Source organism: Miniopterus schreibersii (assembly GCF_964146895.1).
Source record: "Miniopterus schreibersii genome assembly, chromosome: 22".
NCBI lineage: Eukaryota > Metazoa > Chordata > Mammalia > Chiroptera > Miniopteridae > Miniopterus > Miniopterus schreibersii.
Genome location: NC_138124.1, coordinates 648,329 through 663,429, shown reverse-complemented (window position 1 = coordinate 663,429; position 15,101 = coordinate 648,329). Strand labels below are relative to the sequence as shown.

The window sequence follows — 15,101 nt, the reverse complement described above, 5'->3', positions numbered from 1 at the left end:
TGACCGGAGGAGCTGACTCATCTGACCCCAGGAGCATCCCCCCGGGACCCGGGGTTCAGGAGGGCAGCTGCTCCAGACACGTTCCCAAGGGCGGCACGCTCACTTTTTTAAAAAATCTTCACCCGAGGATGTATTTTTATTGATTTTTAAAGGCCGGGCGTGGCTCAGTGGTTTAGCATCGACCTAGGATCCAGGCGATCGGGGTTCGATTCCCGGTCAGGGCACAGGCCCGGGTTGTGGGCTCGATCAGTGACTCTCTCATCATTGATGTTTCTGTCTCTCTCTCTCCCTCTCCTTTCCTCTCTCTGAAATCAATAAAGATATAAAAAAAAATTATAAAAAAAGAGACAGACAGAGAGAGAGAAACATTGATTGGTTGCCTCCCAGGGGCACCCCGACTGGGGGTCGAACCTGCAGCTTTTTGGTGATGGGTCGAGGCTCCAACCCGCTGCCCCCCGGCCAGCACAGGGCTCTTCCTTCTACTAGAGCGGAAAGTCCCTCTCTCTGAAACACTCCAGGGCTCCCGGTGTCCCTTCACACGGCCAGTTCCCACTTATGAATCCCTGCGGGGCGCTTTCTCCTGCGCTGTGGCTGCAGGTTCACACGGCCCGGGACAAACTTTGGTCATTGCAATAGTTATACAAATGCACAGAAGGGCCCCCAAAGCAGCGGGTGACTGTGCTCGTGACACACGGGCAGGCGGGGGGACATGGAAGCGGGCTGCAGGGATGGCCAGGGTCAGAAAGGCAGGGAGGGGACTTGGACTCCACGACCGAGTAAAGTAACGCCCAGCGTTTTTTAAAGAAAATATTTCCAAATGACATGCTTTCTAAAGGAAACTTTTAACGTGATCCTCACTCCAACAAGCAGGGAGCCCGGCGAGGCTTAGGACACCCGGCCAGCGCCCCAGCCGACCTGGCCGACCTGCGGGCCGTCAGCTCCCGGATGAGTCACTGGCTCCCTTCAAGGGAGGAAGAACGTCGGCTTTCGGATTTTCACACGGTGCAATTTATATAACATGCATATTCTAATTAGTGCGAGATTTCAGAGGAAAATTATTAGAATCAGCGGTGAACAGAAACCTCACCCTGGAACTCGGATGGTAGAATAGTCATCGTGTTGATGTGGTTCCACCTCCTGCGTTCGAAGAAGCATTTTCTAGGAGTGTGGTTTAGTTTCCACCAAACCCTCCCTGTGCAGGTGAGGAGGGGTCGGCCTTAGCGCGTAGCGAAGTGGGCCCGGGTTTGATGGTCAGCAAGTGGCCCAGTCGGGGTCCAGGCTGGACCCGTCCCACGGCAGGGCCTTCTCCAGAATGTTCTCAGAGTTACGGTTCAGTGAAAAGGGAAAGAAGGGGGCAACGCTTAGATATTGGGGGGCAAAAAAACAGTGTCCTAACCTTCCTCCAATAAGACCACGCTAACGATGGTGGGTCTGCCGCAGCCAGATTAAAATCAAACACGCGCCCTGGCTGGTGTGGCTCAGTGGTTGAGTGCCTTCCGGTGCACCAAGAGGTCTCTGGTTCGATTCCCAGTCAGGGCACGTGCCCAGGTTGTGGGTTCCATCCCCAGTAGGGGGTGTGCAGGAGGCACCCGATCAATGTATATCTCTCATCAATGTTTCTCTCTCTCCCTCTCTTTCTAAAATCAATAAAAACATTTAAAAAATTTGAAAAACTTAAAAAATAAAATAAAATCAAACACGCAACATGCACAATGCAACAGAGAAGGGATCACGTGAGTGCAAGAGGCGGCCAGCCGGGGGAGTAGGCTTTTGTTCATTGAAAACTCTGTTTTATTTGCATTTATTTAACAGTGTGTTTCAGAACCAAAAGGCAGACCTACTAACAAATGAAACCCAGAATCACTTTATTTTCAGTCCCAACAACAACAAAAAAAATGGGCCATCGCCCCACAGGCGATGCCATTTCTGTTTCAGGTCCCTGGTGAGCGTTTGGGGAACGGCGTGAGGTGTCATGTGGATAGAGGGCAGACAAGCTGCTCCGGTCCCTGTTGCTGCGTTGGCCATGCGGCATCAAAAGAATGACTTAACCTGCATAGAACGTGGTTTCCAGCCTCCTAGTGGAGTTAATAACAGGTCCCACGTCACAGGCTGATGTAAATGATAAATTGCAGGCAACACTGAATTGAGGCCGAGGGGGGGGGGGTGTGGGCGTTGTTCCTGAACCAGGGGGTGAGCCTGGCTCCGGTGCTGGGAGTGGCCCCCAAGGTCACCACCTGGAGGTTGTCGAGCACAGCAAAGCCCGTGAGCGTCACATATCTGCGGAGTCTCCCTGCCGTGTCACGTAGTACAGTCGCAGGCTCTAGGGACTAGGGCGCGGGCATCCTGGGGATGCTGCTGCTGCACCAGTGTTTACTGAGTCCTCACTACATGCCAGGCTCCCTTGCAGGCGCTGGGATCTGAGGCAGGACCTCAAGGAGGGGAATTCTTTTTTCTTTTTAAAATCCTCACTGGAGGATATTTAGAGAGAGGGGAAGGGAGGGAGGGCGAGTGAGACAGAGAGAGAGAAACACCTCTGTGTCGTGTCATCCATTGGTTGCCTCCCACACGTACCCCAACCGGGGCCCGGGATTGAACCTGCAGCCCTTTGGCGCAGGGGCCGACACACTAACCACCGAGCGTACAGTCCAGGGCTCGAGGAGGGGCGTTCTGATGTGCGTGCACTAAACGTGCATCAGTTGGGTCCCAGCAGTTGCTCTGAAGGGTGACTCAGAGAAGGAGCCAGTGAGTGGGCTGGAGAGAGGCTGGAGCAGGTGTGAGTGACGCTATTCATGAAGCCTGGCCAGGTGGGAGGAGCGGCGAATGCACAGCCACGCTTGGTGGATTAGCGACCAGGAGGCCACTGTGAGGAAAGGGGAGGCTGCTAGGAAGCACAGTCCGAGGGACAATGGGGAAGGGGTAAGGGCCACGCTCCCCGCCTTGCATCAGGAAGAGCAGGTGACTGTTATTTTGTAGGTCAACAAGATCATGGCCATTGAGTGGTTTTAGGTGAAAGTGAAATATGATGTAGTTGAGTGTGACAGCGATGTGACAGACTTTGATGTTCAGTCTGGCTGCTGAGTGGGGGGATAGACTAGTGTAGGGAGGAGGGAGCAGTGAGGACAGTGACCCAGGGGAGGGACTGTTGTAGTGGCAACATTGGTTGGTGGGTTGATGAGCTCATGACTGAAAGGGAAGAGTGAAGGATGACCCCCCAGGTATTTGACCTAAAACCCAGGGGAGTGTAACGATCTATTATTGAGCTGGAGGAGACAGTAGAAGAGGCCATAGGGAAAATCGTGAGCCCAGTCATGACCAAGGTAAGCCCTGTGAGATACCTGTGAGATTATCCAAGGTGGGCCAGTGGACATATAGATCCAGGGGTCAGAAAGACATTGGGGCTGGAAACGTGAACTTGAAGGTCTTCCATGTAGGGGAGATACCTAAAGCTACTGGATTCAATGCCATCAAGAGGAGATTTGGTGTAGGCCCAGAAGAGGTTCCTGGAATGTGCTCTGGAACATTCTCGTATTTAAGGGCAGGAAGGCAAGAGGGGGGACAAGCTAGAGTGAGAAGGAGAGATGACAAAGAGGCCAGTGTCCTGAGCTGGGTGGAGAAAGCCCGGTAGGAAGCGTGGCGTGGTGACCTACGGCCAAAGCTGCTCCTGCGTCAACTAAGAGGAGGACGGAGACTCAACGTTGGGTTGGGCAACGTGGGGCGTGCTCCTGGGCTCCGGAGGAGAGGTGTCATCAGGATGCAGGCAGTAAAAACCCGTCAGGAGCCGGTACAAGAGCAGGGAGGGGAGATGGCAGATTTCTAGTGTGGACAACTCTTCAGTGACTTTGACGAGAAGAGAGGCGAAGAGCCGAGCAGTGAGTGGAAGCGAGTTCACGGGGAATGCAAGACCATAAAGTGTGCAATAAACACACGCAGGGTGGTACATGTGCCCATAATCGCATGCAAGGGGCACCCAGTGTGGTTCGGGGAGGGGCCCAGGCCAGCAGAGTGAGCAGGGTGAGATGAGGCGGTGGGGCCTGCAAGAGCAGGAGGCCAGGGTTGACCTCGCAGTGGGAGGGACAGGACTGGAGAGTCTGCTTGGAGGGTGGCGAGCGGGGCTGGACTTGAGCACTGTTTACTGAGCTGATGAGCAAGACTGGGAGCCCCTTGGATGTGAGGCCCAAGGCACTGGGAGCGATCCGAGAGTTCCGGCCTAATGGTTGATGGCCAGTAGAAGAGGCCATAGGGAAAACCGTGAGCCCAGTCATGACCAAGGCAAGCCCTGTGAGATACCTGTGAGATATCCAAGTGGTTAGACCAGGTGGATATCTCACAGGTATCAAGTCCTGTGACGTAGGTTTCACATAAGACGTAGGTTTCAAGTCCACGTTGTCCGTCGCAAGGGGGACAACTCTTCAAGGGAAACTAGGGATGGACCTTCACTGTGTAGCTAGTGTCTACCATGCTTTTCCCTCTACATAGATTTTGTTTTTTCGTTAATCTTCACTCGAGGATATTTTTTTCATTGATTTTTAGAGAGGGAGGGAGGGAAGGAGGCGGGGGGGAGAGAGAGAGAAACATCGATGTGAGAGAGACTGGTTGCCTCCTTCACGAGCCCCCACCGGGGCTGGGGATCGAACCTGCAACCCAGGTGCATGCCCTCAACTGGGACTCGAACCCAAGACCCTTCAGCACACAGGCCAGCGCTCTAACCACTGTGCCACACCGGCCAGGGCCATCGTTTTTTCTTTTGAACACGGCGAGCTCGCGTGGCGTGTAACGGAAATCTGAGGACAGTCTCATAGAACGGCGCCATTGAGAGGGGCCTGTTTAACAAGCTTCAAGTAACAGCCGGGGAAACGGAAGGTCCGTTTCTCAGAAGTAATTAAATACGGGGAGAGAACGCAGAAGGAAACGCAGTTCAGGAAGACGGAGACGCTGCCACTTAAAACCAACCCGGTTCGATTCCCGAAGTAAGTTCGCATTAAAATGGCCTGAAATTGCCATTATGGATCCCAATTATGTAAATCAAACAGGGCTGTCCACCGAGAGAGGTTGACAAAGAAATGCATCGCTAATTGGGTTCAGGGCACATTGGGCTGGGACAACCCTCCGGAGGTTTTTCCTCCCCAGAAGCGATGACATAACCGTCGAACTTTAAAATAGTGGAGTAAGGAGACATCACCAGGCATCGCTTGGTAAATTCCACCTTAATTAGTTGGAACCTACAGCCCGTTATATCCATAATACTAATAATACTAACAGACAAACGGATAGAGTTACGTGGGAATAAAGTCTGTCCAGTTCCTCAAAGAGAAAGATTAGCCCGGCTGGTGTGGCTCAGTGGTCACAGCGCCGGTCTGCAGAACAAAGGGTCGTGGGTTCGATTCCAGGTCAAGGGCACGAACCTGGGTTGCAGGTTGGATCCCTGACCCCAGTCGGGGCTCATGCGGGAGGCAATCGATCGATGTTTCTCTCCCTCCCTCCCTTCCATTCTCTCTAAAAATCAATGCAGCCCGGCCGGGCGTGACTCAGCGGTTGAGCGTCGACCTAGGATCCAGGTGATCGGGGTTCGAGTCCAGGTCAGGGCACAGGCCCGGGTTGTGGGCTCGATCAATGACCCTCTCATCATTGATGTTTCTATCTCTCTCTCTCCTTTCCTCTCCCTGAAATCAATAAAGATACATTTTAAAAATAAAATAAAATATAAAATAAAATAAAATAAATATCAATGGAAACAATATCCTTGAGTGATGATTAATCACAACGACAAAGATGGGACTAACGATACAACTCGCTGCTCAGTCCCCTTGCAAGTAGCCGGTGGAATCTGCCTTGGGGTTAACCCTCCGCGGGCCACTGGCTGGCTCTGGAGGTGGCTTCCCTGGGATCCCCTGTCCGGCTGTGTTCAGACTCCTCCCCCCAAGTCAGAAACCTGGCTGATGGCCGTCGGTCCTGCCTCTCTCCTCGGCCACCACCTGAGTAATGGGCCTCTGTGCCTGCAGTCTTGCCCCTGCCAAGTTCCCGGAGGGCAGCAAGGACAGAAAGTGCCCCCTGCTTGGTCTCCAAGGCGCGCACCTGCAGGGCGGATCCCGCGCCAAGTCCTTCACGCTGTGACGCGTGCCGTCTCTCCGGTGGCACACGCTGCTCTTCTCCCTGACGTTCTTCCAGGCCCTCTGCGAACGTCGCTGTTTGCCTTTCGGGCCACTGCTCACAGCGCCCCTTTCTTTGGCCCGAGACCTGACCTTCACGCTTGCAAACTCCGGTCGGTGGCCGTGTCTGCTCCCCGGCCCCGGACGCAGCTCGCTCTGTGCCTGGGTGCCCAGAACGTCTTGAGTATCGGTTGCATGGTGTCCTCCAGCTCCCGTGTCCTGCCGAACGTCGCCTGCGAGCACCGCCGAGTCCTTGAGAACAGCCGTGTCCTTGAGGTTGGGAACGTTGTCCTTGTCATCTTTGTCTCCCCAGCAGTCCCCGCAATACCAGGGACACGGGGAACATCCAAGAGGCATTTCTATAGCTGAGCTGCTGAAATAGGCGCCGCGCCGGTCATGAGGCCTCTTGGGGCAGGAGTGAGGGAGGAGAGATGCTCTCGGAGGTCACTCTGGGGGTTGCTCTGTTTCCAGCTCAGGCAGGCCTGGAACAGTCACTTTCCACCCTGGCTGCACAGGAGGGTCCCTTGGGGACCTTAAAAGTACTTGTGCCCATTCCTCCTGGATTAGCTGTAGCTAAGGCTCTGGGGCCTCGAAGTCAGGAGGAGGTAATGGAAGCCTCCCAGACCCAGCGCCTTGGAGACATCGGACCACAGGGACAGGTGGGGAATTTGCATAATTGCAAGAATTGACCCTCTCCGAGGACACCCCAGTTGGCTTCTCTTAAACGCTGTGCTGGTGAAATCAACCCACTCATGCCCAGCCGGGCGTGGCTCAGCGGCTGAGCGTCGACCTAGGATCCAGGCGATCGGGGTTCGATTCCCGGTCAGGGCACAGGCCCGGGTTGCAGGCTCGATCAGTGACTCTCTCATCATTGATGTTTCTGTCTCTCTCTCTCCCTCTCCTTTCCTCTCTCTGAAATCAATGAAGACATATTTAAAAAAAAAAAAAAAATCAACCCACTCATGGGCCAGATTTCAGGGGCTCCCCGTTCCCCGTTCCTCCTCCTCAGAACTTTCTCAGTGACCCCGGACTCCACGTCCTGGAAGGGGCCAGCGCAGAGCGTTTTGTTTCTTTTGTTCACCCCAGGATGTATATTTTTTTATTTCAGAGAGAGAGAGAGAAACATCAATGATGAGAGTCATTGATCGGCTGCCTCCTGCACGCCCCCTGCTGGGGATCGAGCCCGCAACCCGGGCCTGTGCCCCGACCGGGAATGGAACCCCGATCTCCTGGATCCTAGGTTGCAGGCTCCCGAGGATATTTTTCCCATTGAATTTTAGAGAGCGTGGAATGAGGGAGGGGAGAGAGAGAGAGAGAGATACATCCATGTGAGAGAGGTCGCCTCCTGCATGTGCTCTGACCAGGGTCTGGAATCAAACCTGCAACCCAGGTGCATGCCCTTGACCGGGAATCGAACCCAAGACCCTTCCGTGCTCGGGCCAGAGATGCTCTAGCCACGGAGCCACACAGCCAGGGCCCGATGCACAGGGCGGTCTTTCCGTCTCTGTGAACACCGCCCCTGCCCGCCTGTGTCCAGCCACGGCCTTCCTTCCTCAGCCTGGCATCGGGAGCTCCGTGGCCTTATTGCCAAACAAAAGTCATTGGAAACCGTTCACGGTCCGAGACGAAGACCTCGTGTCTTTCGCGTGGACCGACATTCAGACGACGGAGTGCGGAAAACGAAGATGTCTGGTTTTCACTGGATGGTTGGTTCTGTGTTTCCTTTATGGCTCCTTTCCCGGAGCATAACGCAGGCGTCCGAGCCCCCTGGGGGATGCCAGGAGCCCCAGATACCACCGAACCCCAATCGGGGTCGTCAGTTCTGCCGGAAATATGGCCGCAGCTTCTTCCTCAGCAGACGTGGCCTCGCCGCCGGTTTTTGTTTCTCGGTCCCAACCTGTCCCTGAATCTGTGTGACCGTCCCTTGGCTGCGGCTACCGGCTCGGTGTCCCCCTCGGTTTCAGGGGATCCCTTGCCGAGGTCTTCAGGCAGGCGCAGTGCTCTCTGGCAGAGCGTGTTTCCTCTCCTGTCTCCCTCCCGCAACCCCGGTGCCTTTTCCGTCTCCACTCGGCACTCGGCACACACCGTGGCTGTGGCTTTTTGCAGTGTGAAGGGTGATAGCAAAACTAGCACCGTCCTGCTTCCTCCACAGTTTCGTGGCGAGGAGATCCCCTCCCACCGTGGGCCTCGGCCACCTCGGTGTGTGATTTTTCTGTCCCTGTTAAGCTGAGACGCTCGGCCGTTTCCCTGAGAGGAAGCCGGCCCCCTGCGGCTTCCCTTTCCCGGTTCCCGACGGCCGGCATCTCTCCTCTTGCCCTTGGGGACCGTTGTTAAGTACAGTCAGGGTGACCGGAGCACAGGCACTGCGAGGCTGCGACCGTCGGCCTGATCACCGGGGCGCCACTGGGGGACTGGCGGGTGGGGCGGATACCGAGCCCGGATGGGGAGCCCCAGCGGAGAGCCCCCCCAGACGGCGCGGAGCGGGGCTCCGGGAGGTTTCAGGTTACTCGCAGCAGCCTGCAGCTTAGGACGTATGAGCTGCTTCTCTCTGGAATTTTCCATGTAACATACGCGGAACGCAGTGGACCGCAGGCAGCTGAGTCCGCGAAAGCGAGACCGCGGGTCGGGGGGGACCGCCGGCGTCTGAGAACGCGGGGCCTGTGCGCGTGGACCGAGTGTGACGTGTTTGGTGGACGACACACGCTGACCCTAAGGAACGGCTTCTCGTTTCCGACCAGCTGGTTAACTCATCCTGACCGATCCCGAAGGCCGGGCGGCCCATTTTCGAGGACAGCGTCTTAGACTATTGTCGCAATAACAGACCTAGTCCCAGCTCACAAGAATCGACTCCCCCAAAGAGCCGAGCCCCTGGCGTCTCCCGGAGCTGTGAGGTCATGTACTCACAGGGACCCGAGGGCCAGGGACCTCCCCGGTTCCGCTCAACACAGGCTTTTAAAAAAATTATTATTATTTTAAGTATATCTTTATTGATTCCAGAGAGAGGAAAGGAGAGGGAGAGAGAGAAACATCAATGATGAGAGTCATGGATCGGCTGCCTCCTGCACACCCCCTGCTAGGGATCGAGCCCGAAACCCGGGCATCTGCCCTGACCTGGCATCGAACCCCAGTCACCCGGATCCTGGGTCGACGCTCAACCGCTGAGCCACGCCCGGCCGGACAATATTATTTTTTTTTTAATTCTCACCAGAGAGTATGTTTTTCACTGATTTGAGAGAGAGAGAGAAACATGGGCCTGTTGTGTCCTGTACACACCCCGACAGGGACTCAAATCCACACCCTGGGCATGTGCCCTGACCGGGCATCGAACCTGCCACCTCTTGGTTCATGGGCAACAGACCAACCCACTGGGCCACCGGCCGGAGCATCACGGTTCCCTTTTTGTGGCGAGACTGTTGAAGGCCTATTCTCTTTTTTACTCTGGAGCATGTAACACGGTTTTGTGAATTACGGTCGCCGTTCACCGGCAGCGTCTCCCCAGGGCCTCGGCCCCGGCCCCGGCTGACGCCGCGTGTAAGCGACGTGCTTTTCTCCGGCTGTGCGTGCTCTCGGCCTTGTCCTGAGTTACAGGGCCAGGGAGGACCTTCCAGATATGGGACAGGTCCCCGTGGCCCAGGATGGGACAACCCGACGGGGAAGCCGTCAACACCGCGGGAAGGGGACAGGGACGCCAGATTTGGGGTGACCCACAGGGACTCGCTGGGCAAGTCCGGAACGTCGCTCTGTCTTCCCTTTACAAACCCGGAGGACAGTGGCAAGGCCTGGGCCCCGGCGGAGGGTCTGCGAGGCTGAGTTCTTCCAATTCTGCAGTGGATCTCAGAGAAAAGGGAACTTAATGTGGGTTTTTGGTTGTTAATATTCATCCAAGGATATTTTTTCCATTTTTTTTTTTTTTTTTTTTTTGGTGGTGGTTGTTTTTAAGAAGAATAGAAAGGGGGGAAGGGTGGGGAGAGGGAGAGACAGAGACAGAGACATGATGTGAGGGAGACACGTCAATTGGTTGCCTCCCACAGGCGCCCCAACCGGGGCCAGGGATCAGACCTGAAACCCAGATACGTGCCCTTGAGCAGAAATCGAACCCAAGATCCTTTGGTGCTCGGGCGGACGCTCTGACCACTTAGCAACACCGGCCAGGGCGGGACTGAATATCTTTAACAGCTGAGTCGCAGAGGAAATGGCTGTGTGGGGGCCCCGTGCTAACAGGACTGAATTTGAGCTTGTTAGAGCTTCCAGGGTGTGTTCTAATGGGGATGTGAAAATTAGATCCAAAGAACTGTCCACACTCTCATTCAGAAGGGAATTGATCTGTTTGGAGTTGATCAATGACAGGGACCCGTTTCCAAGAACAGGGAGGGACGGGCGCACATCGATTCGGCCCTCAGCGTCTGGCCCTGAGGCCGGCTGTCAACTCGCAGCCGATTCACGGAGAGGAAGCCGGGGAAGCGGAGCCAGGGCCCCCCGCCAGCCCCGCCGGAGGCTCCGGGACTCGCCTACTCTTTCCCCGGCCGCCCAGGGCGCTGACTTTCTTGGGACCCGCAGCTGGCTCTGAGCCGGGCAGTTCCCCTTGATGCCAAGGCCAGTGTGTCGGTCAAGGTCTTGATGATTCCGAGCCCCTTTCTGTTGGCCCGTCCGGGAGCAGCTGCGGGAGCCTGCGGTGGGGTCCGTGGTATTTCCGTGTGTCACCCTCCTGTAGACGGTCATTTCCTTTCTCTTCGAGTCACTTCCGCAGACCGTCCGGATCTGCCCAGGGCAGTTTCTCATCCCCCTCCGCCTCTGTGGCCTAACCGGATGGAATTGGGCAAAGCAACTCTTCTTGTTTTGAGGTTTTTTTTAAATATATTTTTATTGATTTCAGAGAGAGGGAGAGAGAGAGAAACATCAATGATGAGAGTCATTGATCAGCTGCCTCCTGCTCGCCCCCTGCTGGGGATCGAGGACCCTGCAACCGGGGCTTGTGCCCTGACCGGGAATCGAACCCAGATCTCCTGGATCCTAGGTCGATGCTCATCCGCTGAGACCCGCCCGGCTGGGCGACTGTTCTTATTTCTGGAAGGTTCAGCCCCCTTTTTTGGTTGCTGTTGTTAATCTTCACTTGATATTTTTTTTCATTGATTTTTAGAGAGTGTGGAAGGAAGGGAGGGAGGAGAGAGAGAGAAACATCGATGTGAGAGAAACATCAGTGGGTGCGCCCCCCACGTGCCCTGAGCTGGGCCGGGGGTCGAACCTGAAACCCAGGTACGTGCCCTTGACCCGGAATCGAACAAGTGACCCTTCAGTGCTCGGGCTGACGCTCTAACCATGACCACTGAGCAACACGGGCCAGGGCTCAGGCCACTCGTGTTTGGGTTTTATCGTATGTCCAACACATGGGGTCACACAGAGCACTGTGCCTTTGAGTTTCTGATGGTAGGTGGTAGGGAGTAAAACCCAGCCAGGGTTTTGAGACTGGGCCTCACCGTCCATGGCCCCGGGTCCCGTGCTGTGGCCTGAGCTGCATGTGCCGGGTGGGGGTCTGGAGCGATTTCACAGACTCCATCATTTCTGTCACCATTTGCTGTGGCCCAGGCGTAGTGCTCACAGCACAGATGCTCCCAGCTAGAGGTACAGTCACATGTGGGCACATCAATCTGATCTTTCAACTCATTTAAGGGTGTGTTTTTTTAATTTTTAAAATGTTTTTATTGATTTTAGAGGAAGGGAGAGGGAGAGAGAGAAACATCGATGCGAGAGAGAAGCATCCATCGGCTGCCTCCTGCATGTCCCCGACTGGGGATCGAGCCCGCAACCCAGGCCTGCGCCCTGACCTTTTGGTGCTCAGGACAGTGCTCAACCGACTGAGTCACACCAGGCAGGGCTCACGTAAGATTTTTAAAGGTCCCCTCCACACCCCACTAACGATTTGATGACTCAGGGTTTCTGAATCAGGGAGGGTTGGAACCGGGCCATCCCGTTGGGCTGATGGATGAACAGCCCGGAGTCAGCACTCTCCGGACGCTCAGGAATTAAGGCTGATCTCTGCAGAACGGTCCCCTCGGTGCTGGGGGAGGCGATCGTGCCCTCCCTCCCGGACAACTCACTCCGTTTCTTTCTCTTGAGAAGAATCTATCAGAAGTAATTAATACAAGTTCGAACCCTTTTTGTTTCTCTGTGCAAAAGCTTTTCGCAGATGCCAGCCGGCTCGGTAAAGGATGACAACATCACCATCTTCACCCGGATCTTGGACGGGCTCTTGGATGGCTACGACAACAGGCTGCGGCCGGGGCTCGGGGGTGAGTGCCGCTCCCTGCTGGGGCTTCATCATCTCCAGGGCGCAAGACGCTGGGGAAGGGGGCCCTGCCAGCTCCCTTCCCCCAGACAATTCCGATGTCCATTTGGTTGACTTGAGGAGGGACCGGTTCTTAGGTGTCACTACAGCTGAGATCACCCGATGCTAAGAAACATTCTATAACCAACATCGCGCTCTCGTGTCTGCGCAGGTCACTTTCAGACACCCACGGTTCCACGCCGTTTTGACACCTTTTTACGTGACGTTTAATATTTTCACCGGAGCCGTAATCCTAGTAGTACTTTGACCCCATGGGAGTTGGTAACAATAGTATAGCGTGTTCGGGGGGCCTAATCGGCACAGCTTAAGTTCGTGCTGAGCATCGTGTGCATTTCTGGGCACGCGTGAGGCCCTTGGCTCTAGCGGATTGACGTGTGGTGCGTGTGAACTTGCTCCACTAGGGAAGTTAGAGAACCTCCAGCAACAACTACATTCTCAGAGCAAAAAGTTTAATTCTCCATTACTTGCATTTTTTAATTTTTATTTTTATTTATTTTTTTAAAATATCTTTATTGATTTCAGAGAGAGGAAAGGAGGGGGAGAGAGACAGATAGAAACATCAGTGATGAGTCATTGATCGAGCCCACAACTTGGGCATGTGCCCTGACCGGGAATCGAACCCCGATCGCCTGCATCCTAGGTCAACGCTCAACTGCTGAGCCAGGCCCGGCCGGGCTATTTGCATTTTTTTAAGTGGATTTTAGAGAGAGGGGGTGGGAGAGAAAGAGAGAAATACCAATGGGTGAGAGAAACATCAATCAGTTGCCTCCCCTAAGCACACCCACAGGGGATCAGACCCACAACCTAGGTATGTGCCCCGACGGGGAATCCAACCTGCAGCTTTTTTTTTGGTGATCCCCCCGGGCAGGGCACATATTTGCATTTTTAACAGGGAGATTCACTGAAAGCATGAATTGCCATTCTCTGCATTTTTGGCAAAGAAAAGTCCACACAGGCTCCCAGACGCCACTTTGCCTCACCCTCCGAGTGATGTCCCTGGGCCTCCCTGTCCTGCAGCGTGTGCCCCTTGGAACGTGCCCACAGGATCACAGCATTAGAGATGCCTCAGGCTGCTGGCACGGGACCCCGTCTCACTCACCAGCTCGAGTCACAGCCTGCAAGGGGGGACCCGGAGGATACCAGAGCCCAAGGGTGGCCCGCTGGGGCTTGCACCTCCGTGGGGAGACAGGCACTGAGAACACACAGATGCCTGTGCTCATGCAAATACACACCGTGGGCATATCTGTCTCCCGCAGCGAGGGTCTGGGAGAGAAACTCGGGGAACCTGACTCCGTGATGGTGCCTCCAGCAGTGGGGGGCATTCCTGGTGGGCTGTAGTGTGCCCGGGATGTGGTCCCCATTCCCCGCCACAAGGGGTGACAGGGCTCCCTGCATCCAGGGAACACATACATGTGCCTCCACTCTCATTAGCTGTTTTAATGGCTTTGTTATAATCCATAATTTTTTTTTAAATATATCTTTATTGATTTCAGAGAGAGGAAAAGAGAGGGAGAGAGAGATAGAAACATCAATGATGAGAGAGTCATTGATTGAGCCCACAACCGGGCATGTGCCCTGACCGGGAATCGAACCCTGATCGCCTGGATCCCAGGTCGACGCTCAACCGCTGAGCCACGCCCGGCCGGGCATGCTCCATAATTTTTTTAAAAAATATGGTTTTATTAATTTGAGAGAGAGAGGAAGGGAGAGGGAGAGAGAGAAACATCAATGAGAGAGAAACATCCATGGGCTGCCTCCTGCGTGCCCCCTACTGGGGACCCCACCTGGAACCCAGACATGTGCCCTGACCAGGAATCCAGCCGGTACCCTCTTGGTTCTTGGGTCAAGACGCTCAACCACTGAGCCACGCCTGCCGGGCCACCCTTTTAACCTTTAAAAGACGGCATTTAAAAGACAGCATCATACAAACTCCATATATTTTCCAAGATCCACTCTACAAATAATGGTTTCTTTCCTTTTGCCTGTAAAAAAGAACATAGATGCTCAGGTTTCCGAGCATTTCATGGAAATAGTAGTTTCCCGTGATGGACATTTCTAACAATTCCACGTGCCACACAAGGCGCAGAGTCCCGTGTCCCTCCCCAGCCTTTCGGGGCCAGGCCACACCCTGGCCTCTGTCCTCTCTGACTTCTTTCTCTGGACAGCACCCTGGGGTGCAGTTTAGAGGGAGGTTCCTCCCAGGCTGCTCCCCCATCCTCAGCTGTCTTTCTTTGGGGGTGATGCTCGCGAGGCTGGGCGCGTTTTCCAGGTTTACCAGGGAAGCAACCTGCCCAGGCCATGCGCCCTGCCCCTGCCCCACAGGACGGGCGCTGTGTCCCGGGGGGAGCACCTGGCTCCATCTGGGGTTCGTCAGGCCCCCCCAAATGTAGCAGACACATTCTAAAAGCCCCCAAGCGAGCGGTTGGTGCGGAGCCCGGGCCGCAGGCGCGCGCCCAGGCAGCCCCGTGTCTTTCAGAGCGCATCACGCAGGTGAGGACGGACATCTACGTGACCAGCTTCGGCCCCGTGTCCGACACCGAGATGGTAGGTGCGCCCCGCCCCGCGCGCCCCTCCGGCCCCCCCGGCCCCCCCCCGCGCGCCCCCCCGCGCCC

At 55.3% G+C, this 15,101-nt stretch overlaps 1 protein-coding gene across 4 annotated transcripts in view; it reads left to right on the top strand.

The window, feature by feature from the left end:
* The window catches only part of GABRA5 (gamma-aminobutyric acid type A receptor subunit alpha5), a 53,583-nt gene that overhangs the window by 6,425 nt on the left and 32,057 nt on the right, over positions 1-15,101 (top strand). For all 4 annotated transcript variants that reach the window (XM_081124439.1, XM_081124438.1, XM_081124437.1 and 1 more), the window contains 2 exons: positions 12,321-12,433; positions 14,966-15,033. In XM_081124439.1, coding sequence (XP_080980565.1) covers positions 12,321-12,433; positions 14,966-15,033 — 181 coding nt within the window. The remainder of the gene's footprint in view (positions 1-12,320; positions 12,434-14,965; positions 15,034-15,101) is intronic.